The 17,559-nt window shown below is 39.5% G+C and overlaps 1 protein-coding gene across 1 annotated transcript in view; it reads right to left on the bottom strand.

The window, feature by feature from the left end:
• Nucleotides 1–429: 429 nt before the first annotated feature.
• LOC308086347 (uncharacterized protein) overlaps nucleotides 430–17,559 on the bottom strand; it is a gene marked incomplete at both ends in the record, with an annotated part of 36,511 nt that continues 19,381 nt past the window's right edge. The window contains 6 exons of the mRNA XM_080429868.1: nucleotides 430–434; nucleotides 532–627; nucleotides 2,195–3,040; nucleotides 5,091–5,339; nucleotides 17,002–17,079; nucleotides 17,317–17,412. Of these exons, the coding sequence (XP_080285994.1) occupies nucleotides 430–434; nucleotides 532–627; nucleotides 2,195–3,040; nucleotides 5,091–5,339; nucleotides 17,002–17,079; nucleotides 17,317–17,412 (1,370 nt within the window). The remainder of the gene's footprint in view (nucleotides 435–531; nucleotides 628–2,194; nucleotides 3,041–5,090; nucleotides 5,340–17,001; nucleotides 17,080–17,316; nucleotides 17,413–17,559) is intronic.

Genomic DNA, 17,559 nt, shown 5'->3' on the forward strand with positions numbered 1-17,559 from the left:
GTACAAAGACATTAGACTTCATAGCCATGATATGTAGTTATTATACCACACCTATCAACCCATTTAATAGGTGATTTTTAGATGTACCTGAAGTCTTTGTCTTTACTTTTGGAGCCTTTGGGCCGGCCTGCCCTCTTCTTCTTGGACTTGTTGTCACCCTTCACTCCCAGCAATGAATGATCCTCTGTACAGAAAATAATACACAATCCAATGCAACTCTCCAAATATTAACCTTTAGCTCATGCTTCAATAGTGGTATATTTATGAATGATAACTATAAACACCACAAAAAAATTATCATCCATTATTAATGGACAGTTTGAGGCTAAATAAGAATAATAGTAAAATGGCCAGAAACAAATCAATGCTTGACATCTATACTCTTTAAAGTAAGGCCTGACAATCTCTATTATTGTTCTATTCTATCTGTCATCCTTAAGATAGTAAAGCACATATACTTATATTCAGACATACATAAAATAATATTAATAATAAGAATAAGGAGAAGAGTACATAATTTGTCTCCATTACCGTCACTGGGCGCCCCCTGCAGTTCAGAGGTGGTAGTTCGGCCCCTTTTTTTAACAGGATCTCCATCAGAGGAGGATTGTCGCTGCTTCTTGTCATCTAATGGAACACACACACATTATTCTATTTTTTATGTCATTATAGTATACAGTATGATAAAAGTTAACATCAATATTATGATAGTTATAATAAAGGAAAACACAGAAATACACAATTTTGGAGATTGGGGAGAATTATGAAATGTTGGAACTATTGAGAATAGAAGCACAATGAATGAGAACATACAATCCTAATGAAGTGTGTGTGTGTGTGTGTGTGTGTGTGTGTGTGTGTGTGTGTGTGTGAGTATGTGTGTGTGTGTGTGTGTGTGTGTGTGTGTGTGTGTGTGTGTGTGTGTGTGTGTATGTATGTGAGAGTGTGAGTGTGTGTGAGTGTGTGTGTGTGTGTGTGTGTGTGTGTGTGTGAGAGAGAGTGTGAGTATGTGTGTGTGTGTGTGTGTGTGTGTGTGTGTGTGTGTGTGTGTGTGTGTGTGTGTGTGTGTGTGTGTGTGTGTGTGTGTGTGTGTGTGTGTGTGTGTGAGAGAGTGTGAGTATGTGTGTGTGTGTGTGTGTGTGTGTGTGTGTGTGTGTGTGTGTGTGTGTGTGTGTGTGTGGGTTATGTAGAACAGGGTGTAATGAGAAAAATTTGATCATGTTGACATCATCAGATTGTGTAATTCCTCTGCTTTGGTATTCAAAACTTTTCACTGTCATTTACAATGAATAAATGATAAAATTGTTGCTGTCGGGCAGAAACCTTGTATCTCCATACAGTATCTGTTTGCTTTTTAGCCCTATTTTATACCATGTTGTATCAGTGTCACACAAAAGAGTGGCATTTCATCCAAAGGATTTTAAAAAATCACACCCTGTGTGTAAGTGGGCGGTGTCTTGCTAGCTAATCACAATACTGAATGGAGTCAACCAATAATGTACAAAAAAATTATACTTTTATTGAAACACTCTATGATGGAAGAAACCATAACTTAAAAAAAACAAATATGTTTTTTTTAAAGTTATGGTTTCTTATATAGGACTATGCACATGTGTCATGTGACACTGGCCAATCACAGTCCTGAATAGACTGTGATTGGCCAATCACGGTGCAGGGTTAGGCGGGGTATATTTTTGGTCAATCACAGTGCAGGATTTGTTGTACAAATATCCAAACCTCACTTATAGGGGCGGTTTCACCGCCCAAAAAAACTATAAACTTAGTGCTGTATTTATACCTGTATGGGTCCTCATGTGTTGCTTCAGATGTCCACTGAAGCTCTTTTGACAAACTATACAAGTGAAGGGCCTTTCCCCTGTATGAGATCTCATGTGTTTCTTCAAATCACCCATTTGAGAAAAGCCTTTGGCACAAACTGTACAAGTGAAGGGCTTTTCCCCTGTATGAGATCTAATGTGTTTCTTCAAATCACCCATTTGAGCAAAGCCTTTGGCACAAACTGTACAAGTGAAGGGCTTTTCTCCTGTATGATATCTCATGTGCATCTTCAGATGACCCATTCGAGCAAAGCCCTTGGCACAAACTGTACAAGTGAAGGGCTTTTCCCCTGTATGAGATCTCATGTGCATCTTCAGATGACCCATTTCAGCAAAGCCTTTGGAACAAACTGTACAAGTAAAGGGCTTTTCCCCTGTGTGGGTCCTCATGTGCATCTTCAGCACATCCTTTCGAGCAAATCCTTTGACACACACTGTACAAGTAAAGGGTTTTTCCCCTGTATGATATCTCATGTGTGTCTTCAAATCACCCATTTGCGCAAAGCCTTTGGCACAAACTGTACAAGTAAAGGGCTTTTCCCCTGTGTGGGTCCTCATGTGCGTCTTCAGCACATCCTTTCGAGCAAATCCTTTGACACAAACTGTACAAGTAAATGGCTTATCCCCAGTGTGAATCCTCATGTGTCGTTTTAGATCCCTCATTTGATCAAAGCCTGTGCCACACTCTGTACAATTAAAGCTTTTCTTCCCTGTGTGACTCCTCATAGATGCAGTTTTTTTTGATGATTTCAGGTCCTGGGACAGCTGGTTGCTCAAAGACGATCTTTGTTCTTCCAAATGTTGTGTCTTTAGTGATTTCAGAGTGTTTAAAGCTGACTGGTCTTCACTGGTCTCCTCCCACGCATCACTGTCTTCAGTGTCAGATTCAGAACAGTGTGAAGAGAGGAGCTGGCCATCACTAGTTGGTTGTGATGTTCCAAAGTCCTCTACATCAGCTTGTGTTTTCATGTGTTCAGTTGAGGTGCTGGCTAGAGGCTCTGTTTCTCTGTTTTTATCATCATCTTCATGTTTCACTGCTAGTAATGTCAACGTAGACCCAGCAGCCTCCTCTGGTCTTTGAGGTGGCTCCTGTTGTTCCTCTTTAATCTGTGGAGGCTCTGGTTCCTCCTGGACCAGACTAGGATTCCTCTCTCGCTGTTCAGTGGAAACCTCCTCTTTACAATTAGAGAGGTGCAGGAAGTCTAGAAAAAAATATAAAATGAGAGTAAACCACTGAATGTTTTACTTTTGTACTTGGTTCTACAGCTGGCATTCTTTTGGTCAAAGGCTTGATTGTAATGATGCAATATCAATTTTATATTGAACAGACCATGGGGAGGTAAACTCCATTTAGGTCAGCGATATTCAACTTCAGAGGACCACTTAACCCATTTTGGGCAGGAACCCCTATTTGTAATACCTTTACCTTTCAGGACTGGAACCGTTTTAGGGATTCTTGTTGCTATGTATAGTATATAAGTTACATTTATTGTAATTTTTGAATTATTATTAGAAGTTTTTCAAAAACTTAGGTCAGGACTTAGAAGGCGTTTTTAGAATCGGTCTCAGGTCTAAATGGGTTAAGCATGTGTCAATGCACACATGCAGTAGGAGTACACGTGTAAAACAGCATCTGACACACTAAGATATGGTGGTTGGGACCATTCTGGGACAGTGTATTTTCACTACAAATGAATGAAAAATAAAGCCTCCTTGAACCTTAAAGGTTTCATGACGTTCAGTTTTACCACACATTAAAAGTCTTTGTCATGGTCCTCAAACGTGTATAGAAAGTTTTAACCAAAAATTCCACTCCATTGCTCCATGGCAGGTGTTTTTCTCTCACATTTCTAAAGAAAAAAGAAATCTTTGCCTGCAGGTGTCGCTGGTGAGGGATTTTGCCTGTCAATCATCGCCTCTGCTCCGCCCCCCCCCAAAGGAAAGGATAGGGGAGGGGCGAGGAGGAGAGTGGGCGGGATTAATCGGCTGTGACCTCACTGCCGAAGGGCCAAGCTCAGATTACTTTTCAGCCTAATTATTCAGAAAACCCCAGACCACAGAAAATCCACTGAATGTTCAAAGTTCCGATTTTTTGGGTGTAATTGAGGTCATAAAACCCCCCAAAAAAACATAAAAAATAGAAAAAGTGAAAATGTATGTCATAGAACCTTTAATTCACAAAAAAATCTGTTTGTATATAGATACTTGTGCCTGATCCTCCACTCATTAGCGTCATTGCATCAGCACAGTTATCTGACTTTACGTTAATAGGCTATTTAGAGCTCCTGTACCACAAATTAATCACATGCACATCAAGCTCAATAAAGACTTGTAAACAATTCTGAAACTCATGTTTCAGCTGTGATATTTTGTCCATGTTGTAATTATTCCCATGAGCAACACACACAGACTGTTAAGAGCTGAACTGATCTTGATTGCCCCGGGAAACAGCTAATTTAATTTGAAAGGCAACCAATGATGTCGCAGTGTTCTGTAACAACTCTGTTGCAGCCTTAAATGTTAATGTAACACATTCAAGTGATTTATTATATCCACCAAAAATGTAAGATCATGAAGCCTGTCTGGGTCATGCAACTCTGCCACTGGCTTCCCTTTCTCGTTAATGAGCCGTTCAATTTCTGCATGTAAGAAAAAAGAAAGAGAAAAGAAGCTCTTCTGCTCAAACAACAGACGTCAGTGTGGTAGAGAGTATGTTTGTTATGTCAACTATTTGGATTACTACGAGGCTGAAGAAAGCATTGTTCCTTGTGTCTAATGAGGTAATTGGAGCCCTAGTGGTCTTCAGTACAGGGTGTTAGGTACTCATACACAGTGGATGGTTATCTGCCATCTATTGTCTTCTAAATACACACAACAAGCTGCCAGTGAGGGGGAGAGATAGTGGCCAGAGAGCAGCATCAGAGTGGTTTTCCGTACAGATATAAAGTAGATTATCAATGATCATGAGTCATTTCCCCCCAAAACACACTGCGTATTGAACCCCTTCAACATTTTTTTATATACATATATCAAGAAATCAACGCAAAACATTCTAATTGTTTTTTTGTAATATAGTTGACCAAATTGATTAGTCTGATTAAAGACTAAAATACAAAAAGAATAGCAGATCTACAAGCTCACAACAGGTCATGACACGACACATTTTGACTGAGCTGGAGATCCAGTGGAGATTAGTGAACTAATTTTATTTTCACAATAAAGACTTCTAAAGAGAGGAACTGCATTACTCACTTGCTTGTGTTTTCATGTGTTCAGTTGAGGTGCTGGCTAGAGGCTCTGTCTCTCTGTTTACATCATCATCTTCATGTTTCACTGCTAGTAACGTCAACGTAGACCCAGCAGTCTCCTCTGATATCTGAAGTAGCTCCTGCTCTTCCTCTTTAATCTGCAGAGCCTCTGGTTCCTCCTGGATCAGACTAGGATTCATCTCCTGCTGTTCAACGGAAACCCCCTCTTTACACACAGGGAGGTGCAGGAAGTCTAGACAAAAGATAAAATCTGAATAAACCATTGAATGGAAAAGGAACTTTCACATTTTCCATACTGTGTTTCCTTTTGTTGCATCAGCAGAGTTCTCAGACAGCTTGTCATTACACACTGTTGTTAATAGGCTATTTATAGCAAATTTATTGGACAATTGTACAAATAATTAATCATATACACAACAAAGTGAATTCAGATGCTTCAGATGTGATGTTTTGTCCATGTTGTAATTATTCCCATGAACAACACACAGACTGTAAAGAGTGAAAATTATGTGGGTTGCCCCGGGAAACAGAGCTAATTTAATTTGAAAGCATGAATGCTGTCGTAGTATTCTGTAACAACTCTGTCACTGGCTTTCCTTTTTCACTTATGATCAGTCCAATTTCACACACATAATTGAAAAACATAAATGAATGAAATAAAATCTCCTCTGCTCAAGAAGTGGACTTCAGTGTGATAAGAGTATGGTTAATAAAATTATCCATTTTGATAGAGGCGAGAGAACACATTCCCTGTGTCTAATGATGTAATTGGAGCCCTAATGGTCTTAAGTACAGGGTGTTAGGTACTCATACACAGCGGATGGATATCTGTCATCGATTGTCTTCTAAATACACACAACAAGCTGAGGGGGAGAGAGAGTGGTTGCTGTACACGTCCCCCAGAGTAGATAATAAACTAGAAAAGTGCTCCTTGGCGCACAAGTCTCCACCAGTGTAATGCCCGGGATTCGAACCCGGGTCTCCCGTGTGGAAAGCCAACTTCTTAACCACTAAGCCAAAGGGAATTCCCTATAGCTCAGGGGCGATATTAGAATTTCAGGCTGAGGTTGTGAGCCACTCTGCTACACCAGGTCAGGTAGGTTATTGTGGCCTCCTGGTGGTGTTATAATAGGCCAAAGTGAAAAGGGTGTAATTTCTTCTTAGGCCTTTCATGGCAATCGGACGTTGCATTCATGATTTGAGGCATTTTGTACCAATTTTTTTTTAACCAAAATCGACACACTGGTGGCTCTATAACAGACCAACGTGAAATGGGTATAATTTTTTCCTCTGCCTAGTGGGAATGTGCGTGCACAATTTCAGGGTAATCATATGCTGCGTTCATGATTGAAAAATCGTGGGTAGACGTTTGTGCAGTTTCGCAGTGACCGGGCCAACAGTGCCGGAGATTAGCTGCTCGCAGACAGACGGACACACGGATGGACGGACGGACGGACGGACGGGGTGCAAAACATAGTCTCGGCCATGCCTTCGGCCTGGCGGAGACTATGATCATGAAATATTTGCCCCCAAAGCATACATTGAACCCCTTTGGTGGCTTTGCTAATTAACAATTAATTTAATGTTAAATCCTTTTTTCTTTCTAGATTATACGTATATCAACAAATCAACCCAAAATCATTATAATTGATTTATTTTATAGTTGCCAAAATGTATTAATATGATTAAGCCCTAAAGCCCTACTTCATACTTTGTCGTATAATTGTGTCGTGCAAAAATACCAAACATAGCAAATCTATAAGCTCACAACATGTCATGATGTGAGCTTGTAAGAAAATAGGGATGCTAGGTTGAAAGTTCAGTTTTCTAAAACAGGCTGTAGCTTCTGCCAGCATTTTTAAGCATTCTGACTAATCTTTCAAGAACCACAGAATATTTATCTCCAGTATGATTGATCCCCTGATGGTTGCTAATCACGGAGGGTTTCATTGTGCTTCCGTGAAAAAACAAATGTCATTGCGACCTCCCGTACGGTCGTTATACTCAGTTGAAAATAGCATGTTTCACCAAAAATACATAGTAAAACACAGGAGCTGAGATACAGAATATTTCCCAAATAATTTAACCAGGAAGTGAATGGAGCAGTAAATCTTTGGATCGTGTTATCTCCTGTGTGAAAAACGAAGAAAAAAAAAGAAAAAAAAATATAAATATATATTATTATTTGTATTATTATTATTATTATTTTTGACATGACAGAGATCTCCGTCAATGGCGGTGAACGGGTGGATTTTAAATTATGGAGATCTTTGTCAATTGTTACAGCCCTATTGGGCTTAAATTCACTTAAAGGTAGGGTAAGTGATATGTTTTGGTTAAAACAAAAAGTATTTTGTTAAAAGGTTAAAATACTATATTATGATAGTAATCATTGCTATAGAGTGTTTTTTCAGTAACAGATGTCTCCCTGTCTCTCCAGCTCTTTAATAAACAGAAAATACATTTTTCGGTAGGTTTTACTATACACATTTTAAGCTTAATTTGTATAGTGTTCCAGTTCCAATTTTGTCTGCTCATTTAGTGTCATCACTTCCAATTTCACTTGTTTAATCTATATCCTGATTGAGTTCTCTGTCCTGGTTGGATAAAATTGGAAATGAAACTGAAACTGAAACAAAAATGCATTTTCTGTTTAATAAAGAGGTGGAGAGACAAGGAGACTCCTAATACTGAACAAACACTTTATAGCAATGAGTACTATCAGAATATAGAGCTATTTAACACTTATTTTAACCAAAGCAAATCACGTAACCTACCTTTAATGATCCATGTATGCTACTGTACTGTAAAAAAAAGAAATTAAAAATGTCCTCCCAAAATCAACAATTCTTTAAAATAATCAATTCAACTGATTAGTTTGATTAACGGTTGCACCCCTACAGTAATGTTACTGGGACCATAGCTGATTGGTTTAGATTAAGATTGGCACACAACAGTGACACTGGTACAGCTGGAACTAAACAGCAGGTCTTTGCCCTGGTATTTGTACAGCCTGCTGTGGTAAAATCCTCACCTGTCCAATTAAATGTTGTTTCACAAGTATGAAGACGACATTTTGGCAGTTTCTGATTTACTTACTTTCACAATAAATAATTTTAAAGAGGGAAATGCACCCCATGTCCTGCAAAATACAGATCTCTACCAGCTCTGAACAGCATTGTCAGTGAAGAGATTTTGTTTAGAGGGTAAAACATAATACAGAAATGATAGAACCCTGGGGGACCCCGGTCAATGAAGTATATAGGTCAATGTATATAGGGTTTAAGTGGATACAACACTGCTGTAGGCCTATTGATCCAGAGTGACTTACAAGGGACCTAAGAGGTCAGGGGTTAGCTCAGGGACATTGAACCTGGGACCCTGTGTTTCCATGCCTCTCTACCCATTCAGCTATGGCCGCCCCTTATGTAAAAGTATCTAGCTACAATTAAGCTACTTTACCTAATGTAATGTATCAGAGGACATGTTATGACATTGAGCGATTGAATAAAACATACACCTGTATAAAAGATACAAACAGATGGATGAATTATTATCTTTGATGTGGACAAACTGCAAATCAAGTCATCTGTTAACTAGCTATAAGTATGTGCAGTACAACAATGGTAAACATGTTAACTTAGCTATAAGTATCTTAGCCGTAGAATGTGAATCTCGTAGAAAAGTGGAGATGTTACTAAACACATGTTTTCTACCAGAACTTTCAAATGGATATGAAACTAGAAGACAATATCTGACTCCAAGTCTTATGAATTAATTATTGGGTGAGTACACACGCAGCGCAGATAACTTTTATGCCACTGAGATGTGAGATCAGTTTGCTAACCGGGCGGGGATAGTACCGGTCTATGGCTGTGTATTTGGATACATGAAATGTATGTAAGATCACAGACATTCTAGGGCTATAAGTATCTTAACTATGAGTATGTACAGTCCAACAGTGGTAAACATGTTAACTATGAGTATTTGCAGTCCAACAGTGGTAAACATGTTTACCACTGTTGGACTACATACTCGTGGCTAAGATACTTATAGCTGCTATAAGTATTTTAGCTATAAGTATGCAGTCCAACAGTGGTAAACATTTTAACTTAGGTAGCTATGAGTATGTACAGTCCAACAGTGGTAAACATGTGGTATAAATGCAGCATTAACAAACCTTCTCTGTGTAGTTTGATGTGTGGCTGTAGCATCACGTGCAGCAGTTTGTTTTGTGTCTCCAGCAGAGTTTCTAGTGTCTCTATCTCTCTCTGGAAGAGGTTGCACATGAGCTCTGCAGCCGCACTGAGGCGCTCCAACACAACCACTCTGACAAGCTTCACACAACAAACATCACCACGCTGTTTTTCCAAAACACACAATATCTCCTCTCCCACCGACGTCAGCTGTTCATTTATCGACAGCCGTACAGACTCTATTTCACACATTTTACCTCGTTTATCACACATTTTTCACCACGACGTTTCGCGCATTATATTGTTACGCAACTATTTTCTGCCAAGTCCCAGAACCTATTATTATAGCTTATATAGGTTTATGACTCTATGAGTTCACGTTCAGAGACATGAAAACAGTTAGCGTCATGGTTAGCATGAAAACAACACGCTCTTACTTCCGGGTCAACGTGTTTCCCACATGCTCAGTAAATGGTCGATGCAATGTTGCTTTCGCCCCCTGGTGGAGGAAGGGTATAACTGTCAATGAAGAAAGAAAGAGCAGACAGACAGACAGACAGACAAACAGACAGACAAATCCCCTTGAGAAAATATAGGTGTTGTAGCAGCAAATAGAATAGAATAGAGCTGAATAGAAACATTAAATAAACATAATTAGAGTCTGACTCCAAACATCACACAGTCTGACTGATTTAACATACAGATATAATATCAAATACAGAATACGTATAAATGTACAATCTATCAACATTGACAGATCACCAGTAATTGTAAATTTATTGAATATTAAAGGATATGTACATTGTACAGATGGTCAGTGAATATGAGATAGATTTTCATCTATAATGACATCATGGTCAATAGACACATCAGGTTGAAAGTGGTTTAGTACATCAAGGAGATGAGTGTAGTTATTTAAACAGGCCTGATAAAACCACCACAAGACCTCAGTCTTCATCAGGGTAAAGAAGGAATGTTCACATACATCATTGGAGGTGTTCTAACTGCACTGGGAGGCAAACTGGAGACAATTCTATTCAAGTCTATTTTACACAGCACAGCTGTGGAATATAACATTTAATAAACAAATACATAAAAACAAATAAATAAAAAGCTATAAAATATGGATATGGAATGAATATAATATAATAATAATATAATAATAATAATAATAATAATAATGAAAATACATCTTGAAATATGGCCCCTGGATCCTGGCCAGGATCCAGGGGCCACTGGGGTCCATCAACAATTTACTTTACCCTGGCGTCCCTATTCTGGGTAATTAAATGGAATAGGAAGGAACGTCTGCTAAAAAAAAAGGCGAAAATAGCAGATCTACAAGCTCGTAACACATCACAACGCGGGGTGTATTCAGTGAAGTGGTTACATGTAAATATATATTTAAATATAGGTTAATGCTCAAATGTGTGGGCCCTTCAGTCTACATTACAAGTGGCCCTCCTATACTAGTTGTGTGATAAAAAGAAATTACAAAATAAAATGTCTACAGGTGCTTTATTCACCCACACATGCCAAGTGGTCAGGGGTAGGGGGTGTGGGGGGGGGGGGGAGACAGTGTTGTTTTGGAACAGCCAAGTCAAAGTCCTGACCTTAATCCAACATAAATGTTGTGGAAGCACCTAAAGTGAGCAGTTCATGTGAGGAAAGCCACCAACATCCCAGAGTTGAAGATGTTCTGTATGGAGGAATGAGCTCCATACTTTTGACACTCAGTCACAGTCACAGATATGTAATATTGGAACATTTCCCTCTATAAATAAATCAATCAACAAGTATAATCTGTTTGTCTCATGTGTTTAATTGAATTATCTTTATCTGCTTATCAGACGTGTGAGAGTCTGATGTGTGAATGTGTGTGTGTGTGTGTGTGTGTGTGCGCGCGCGCGCGTGTGCGTGCGTGCGTGCGTGCGTGTGCGTGTGCGTGTGTGTGTGTGGGGCTCCTCAGTGATAATCCTCTCACAAGACATAAACAGTGGCCCTCATTTATCAACGCGGCGCAGACCAAATAATGGGCGTACGTCGAGATCACCGCAACTTTCGGCATTTATCAATATATCCTGACGTTGGATTCATCCTACCATACGCTGAGATCTCACGTCTGGTCGATAGCAGTTGTTGACTTTGGCTGCGACCGTTTATTCCATTCTAGACCTAGGGAGCAGCATTGTCTGACTGTCTGACAGGCATCTGGACACATAATCCATTCCTAAATGTATATCTACACTAATAAATAATCCCTGTGAAAATACAACATTTTATAAAGTAATTTAAACAAACTGCTTAAACAGTCATTCGGTTAAGCTTGCAGATCTGGCTGCATTGGCTATTTGAAAATAGCAGATCTACAAGCTCACAACAGGTCCCATCCCGACGCGTTGTGAGCTTGTAGATCTGCTATTTTCAAAATATACGAGCGCTTCTGCGAGAGCATTTTGGGGAGCCCCGACCATCTTTTCATGGACAGTGAGGTCTACAAACTTACAGTAGCTTGTCCTATGTTATGGAGTTATGTCATAGAGCGTTATGTAGGCTACACAACCTGGCTGGCTTAAGGATATAAACCCGACGATCGAATCTCTTATTAACGTGGCAGCACGGGATCACTGCCGCCCGTCCGAGTCTTACGGGGAATATCCTACATGACTGCTTGTGCACTGCTCGGTATGGGTTAAATAAATTAATATACAAACCCCATTCATGGCGATGTGATTGGTATCATAATATGTCATTCATGTAGGCTACAAGCCTACGTGACAAAGATTGTACCGCTACAGATTACATGAAAGACACAGTTGGGCATGTGCGTGTGTGACTTGACAGGCAGCGAGGCGAGGCGAGCCGCCGAAGCTCTTTTGGCTTCCCATGCTTTATTTGGTCGTATTCTGGTTCTCCATGTCGTAAAATCAGGGCGTATCGAGAATATTTAAGGGCGTGTTATTTAAATGACGCTCGGTTTCAGCCGTGACATTTATCAAGGCTCCGAACCAATGTACGCTAGGATTGGCTGTCTAGGATTCGTTGATAAATGTGACTTCGACGTTGGTGTACGGCCGAATATATGGAAAGATATAAGCCGGTTTATACGCTCTGTTGATAAATGAGGGCCAGTGTCTCTCCACAAACACATTCAAGCTGACTGTGTGAAGAATGTGCTTCAGTGATCCAGAAACTCAACAGAATATCATGGTCTTCCTCACAGTGATGAAGGATCTTCTGGTGAAAAGTCTGCTTCAAGCCACATCTCTGTGCTCTACACTTCAGAGGACAAACTTCCACTCTTGCTTTCACAAACACATCACCACACTATTGTATTGTGCTTGTGTGCATAGTCATATTTCTTGGTGAGGATTTCCATTTCTCTGTTCAGTATCTTGAAGAATTGACCCTTAACCACATATTGCCCGATTCTGCAAACAAACATTGAGGCAAAAAAAAAGCTAATCTAGAAGCTCACAACACGTCACGACATGCTGTGAGCTTGTAGATTAGCTATTACCAGCAAAGAGATTGGGTGTAGACTAGAGGGGGAAACATATAAGCATAGACCTCTGGGGGACCCCGGTTATTGAAGAATATAAAGGTTTTAAGTGGTTAATTACAGATTGTATAAGGTTTGAGTTCTTTCAGCTAATTCAGAGGTGGGAATATAATTATTTGTAAGATCATTCAAATCATTTGGTGCTTGTCTTCATTAAATGGTTGTCTTGCACCCTGGTGTTTAATTCAGTCAACAGTCCAGACACAGATTGTAAAGTAAACCCAATAGTGAGTTTTCACAAAAGCACCTCTGAACCAGTCACACCACTGGACAACCAACCACACATCAACTAACTGTTGACACACGAAATAATATACTGTATACACCTTCCTGACTTCATATACAGGAAATATGACCATGTTCATTTTGAGAAAATTTAACCAAATGTCTCTGATTCAAAGTTAAGTGTCATATAAGTCAGTGGTTCTCAAACCTTTTCATGCCAAGGACCCACAAATTCATTGATTTATATTCGGCCGCGGACCCCCATTTGAAAATGTTTTGTGCCAGGGACCCCCAGAAGAGAAGATTTTTGTCAAAAATTCAAAGCACGATGTGACGAGCTGTGAGCTTGTATATCTGCAATTTTTGCCAGACCCAGGGGGTCGGCCTACATGAGGCTTTGTCGATCTGTCCCTCTTTTCCTCCCGGTCAACATTTTTCCTCCCGGTTCAACGTTTTTCCTCCCGGTCTGTCCCTCTTTTTGATTGGCCAAGCTTAGCGTGACGTAGTGCTCTGATCTTCAGATTTCAACCAGGGGTCTGGCAGTGCTCCGAGGAGCACTTTTTCTAGTTTGAATATCCAACGTATAAATGGATAAAGTGTTTAAAATGATTGTGCCGCTATATTAACTAAGTTTGCTGTGGACCCCCTGGAATTTACCCCAGGACCCCTGGGGGTCACCGGACCCCACTTTGAGAACCAATGATATAAGTTGTCTGCATTTTGGTTTGGTAATGTTTTGGATCAATGCCTTCCTCGTGGGAAAGTATTGTGTGTGACAGTTAATGGAGACTACCTCAGTGCTTTCAATGCATGAGTGCGGTCTAGCCAACACCAACTCAGTTCCTTTATGTTTACTGTCTGTTACTTGTCTAAAGTTATATAAGCAACTTGCAATATGATTTTGCTTATACTTTTTTGTACAATGATGATGATTAAAACGTTTTTCAAAGGGTTCATTTCAATTCAAATCACTCAATATAGAATAATGTCCATGGACTTTTTGTCTGTCACACCAATAGAATTCAATAGTGGCTTCATTTAACTTGTGTGGGCGTACCGCCCGGGAATCGAACCCAGGTCGACCGAAAGCCAACATCTTAACCACTAGCCTAAAGGGGAATTCTCCATTGGTCGGTGAAGATATTAAGATTTTGGTCATCAGTTAGAGGCTCTGAGCCACTACTGCTACATGGGAATGACATTGTCACAACTTTAAAATTAGTAACACAACAGCACTTTTAAGATAACAATTGTCTCATTTTCATTCCAATATAACCTCACACCTCAAGCCTTGCTGAGAAAAGACAAAACTGTTGTCATGCTGAAAGTGCTTTATCGTTGTGACAAACATTGTGGCTCTGGTGGTCCAGAAATGTAGCTTAACTAGCCAGTAAAATATAGCAACTTAAACGACGAATTGGCCCATTTTCAACCTATCTTCATATAATTGGTCCTCACTAATGCTCAACATAAAATGGTAAAAAAAAAAAAGGTTCCATATTATTATGAGCATTAGTGAGGACCAATTACATGAAGATAAGTTGAAAATCTGTGAAGTCGTCCTTTAATGAACAATGGCATTACTTTACACAAATTATTTTCCATATAGCTGTTTGGGTTCTGGTCAGATTATGAAAATATGTCAAAATGACATTATGCATGTCCCCATATGTTCAATACTGTAGCTGTCTTTTGCAAAGTATGTTTAATGCATAAAAAAACATTACTGACAGAAAAAAACAAGCTTAAGTAACAATTCAGAAAAAACATTACTGACAGAAAAAAACAATCTTAAGTAACAATTCAGCATCATTATGAACTCAAAGTGTGCCCTTATACACACATCATAAACTGAGGGGAAAAACTGTAAGGGCTACAGATGAACAGAAAGTCACTTGACAAAAGTGGAACATTGTAACATAGTATATTCTATCTATCTTTCCCATTGTCCCATACTGTCTTCATGTAGATCTGGATATATATGAGAGAGAGAGAGAGAGAGAGAGAGAGAGAGAGAGAGAGAGAGAGAGAGAGAGAGAGAGAGAGAGAGAGAGAGAGAGAGAGAGAGAGAGAGAGAGAGAGAGAGAGAGAGAGAGAGAGAGAGAGAGAGAGAGAGAGAGAGAGAGCGCGAGAGAGAGAGAGAGAGAGAGAGAGAGAGACACACGCAGACACACACACACACACACACACACACACACACACACACACACACACACACACAGACAAATGGACAGAGACAGGGACAAAGACAGAGAGAGTATACATATACAGAAGAAAAAATACATATTACCCAGTGCCAAATTATGAATCTTTTGTTAAAAGATTAAAATACTATATTGTGATAGTAATCATTGCTATAGAGTGTTAGTTTAGTAACAGGGGTCTCCCCGTCTCTCCAGCTCTTTGATTAAACATAAAATACATTTTCAGGTAGGTGACAAAATGTCAGCCAATCAGGAGAGAGTACCCATGTATCAGCTTCATTTCTATAGTGTTCCAGTTCCAAATTTCTCACGTTCCAATTTTCTTCTGATAGGATACAATTGGTATCCTGACCTGAAAATGCATTTTGTGTTTAATAAAGAGCAGGAGAGACATGGAGACTCCTGTTACTGAACACTCTATAGCAATGAGTACTATAAGAATGTAGAGCTATTTAACCCTTATTTTAACCAAATAAAATCCCTTGCCCTACCTTTAATATCAGTATTGTGTATGATAATATGGCATGTTGTCTTTTCCTGGTTTTAACCACTTAAACCCTATTATACTTCTCCAATCTATGTAATTCTATATAATCTATTCACCCAAACAGCTGATCTACAAGCTCACAACGTGTAACGACACGTTGAGAGCTTGCAGATTTGCTATTTTCACCAAATGTTCACCTATTCTCACAGAATGTTCACATATTATTACATGCCCAGAATAGGGAAGCCAGGGTCCATGTGGTTAAACCATAATAATGGCGGATCTACAAGCTCACAACGCAACACGGTGCAACAATATTATCATCACACCTTGATATAATATTCAAAATATCAATATTGGGGTATTTGGTCAAAAATATAGATACTTGATATTTGATTTTGTCCATATGGTTGTGGGAAAATAAACTAATCAAGCTGACACACTGACAGCCACCAGAGAGCCATGTGTCACAATGATGTGAGACAGTTAGTGCTAGATTAGATGGACCAGAGGGAGGGGAGAACTCGTTTTGTTTCACTCTCAACTTCATAAAGAATGGATTTACATGCATGACGTTTTACATCTCATGTAAACAAGGCAGGCGTGACAAACAGCCAGGTCTTGAGGCTTGTGAGGCTCATCAGAGTGAACTGCTAGGCGTCCGAGTTAACATTCCATGGTGGATGAAGTAGGGTTGTTACCTGTTTCAATGATCATATTTTAACTCTGCAGTGTTTAGCTGAAATATATGAAATGTATTCTCACACTACAGGCCATTGCAGACCGATACAGTAACACACACACACACACACACACACACACACACACACACACACACACACACACACAAAAATCCCTCTTATAGATGGCTAGCCTCCTGCAGAGCCACAATGTAAAGATCCAGTGGTGGTATATATGCACTCATGGCGCACCTCTTGACCAATCAAATTACTCGACAGGAACCAACTGTTTTTTAAACCTAAATATCTCAACATGATCAAAAAGGTGAACTGGACTCAGTGCCAACAGGTGGGGGCCAGCATGAGATCAGGACTAGCAGGCTAGCAGCAGATTAGTGTAACTCTAAATGTTTTATGGTGCAGTTTGTGGCGTCCTTACCTGTCTCTACTGCTCCTGTCCGAGTGCTGTCCATGGTCTCTGCAGGGTAGGAGGACCTCTTATCCTGGTGAGGTTTGAACCTGTGACATTTTTGTCTTTACTTTTGGAGCCTTTGGGCCGGCCTGCCCACTTCTTCTTGGACTTGTTGTCAGCCTTCACTCCCAGCAATGAATGAACCTCTGTACAGATAATGATACACAATCCAATTAAATAACCCAAACACTATATAACAATGATTACTATAGGAATATATAGAAATGTAACACTTATTTTAACGAAGAAATATCACTTAAACCCCGTTTGAAGTAAATTCTGTCAATCTCAACAACAACAATAACAATAACAATAACAATAATAATAATAATAATAATAATAAAAAATAAATAATTATATTACATATTTGTTCTCTCTCTTACCGCCACTGGGCGCCCCCTGCAGTTCAATGGTGGAGGTTCTACTCTTCTTTTTAACAGGGTCTCCATCAGAGGAGGACTGTTGCTGTTTCTTATCTGCTGGCAGAAACACAAATGAAAAGGAAATTTTAAAACATATTATACATTTTATTAACATGGATTGGAAATGCACATCATTTGGAGATTTGGGTAAAAGTATGACATTTGGGAAGATATTGAGAATAGTTTAAAAATAAAGTGCAATGA

This window comes from Gymnoscopelus braueri, assembly GCF_963280865.1.
Source record: "Gymnoscopelus braueri genome assembly, chromosome: 6".
Taxonomy (NCBI): Eukaryota; Metazoa; Chordata; class Actinopteri; order Myctophiformes; family Myctophidae; genus Gymnoscopelus; species Gymnoscopelus braueri.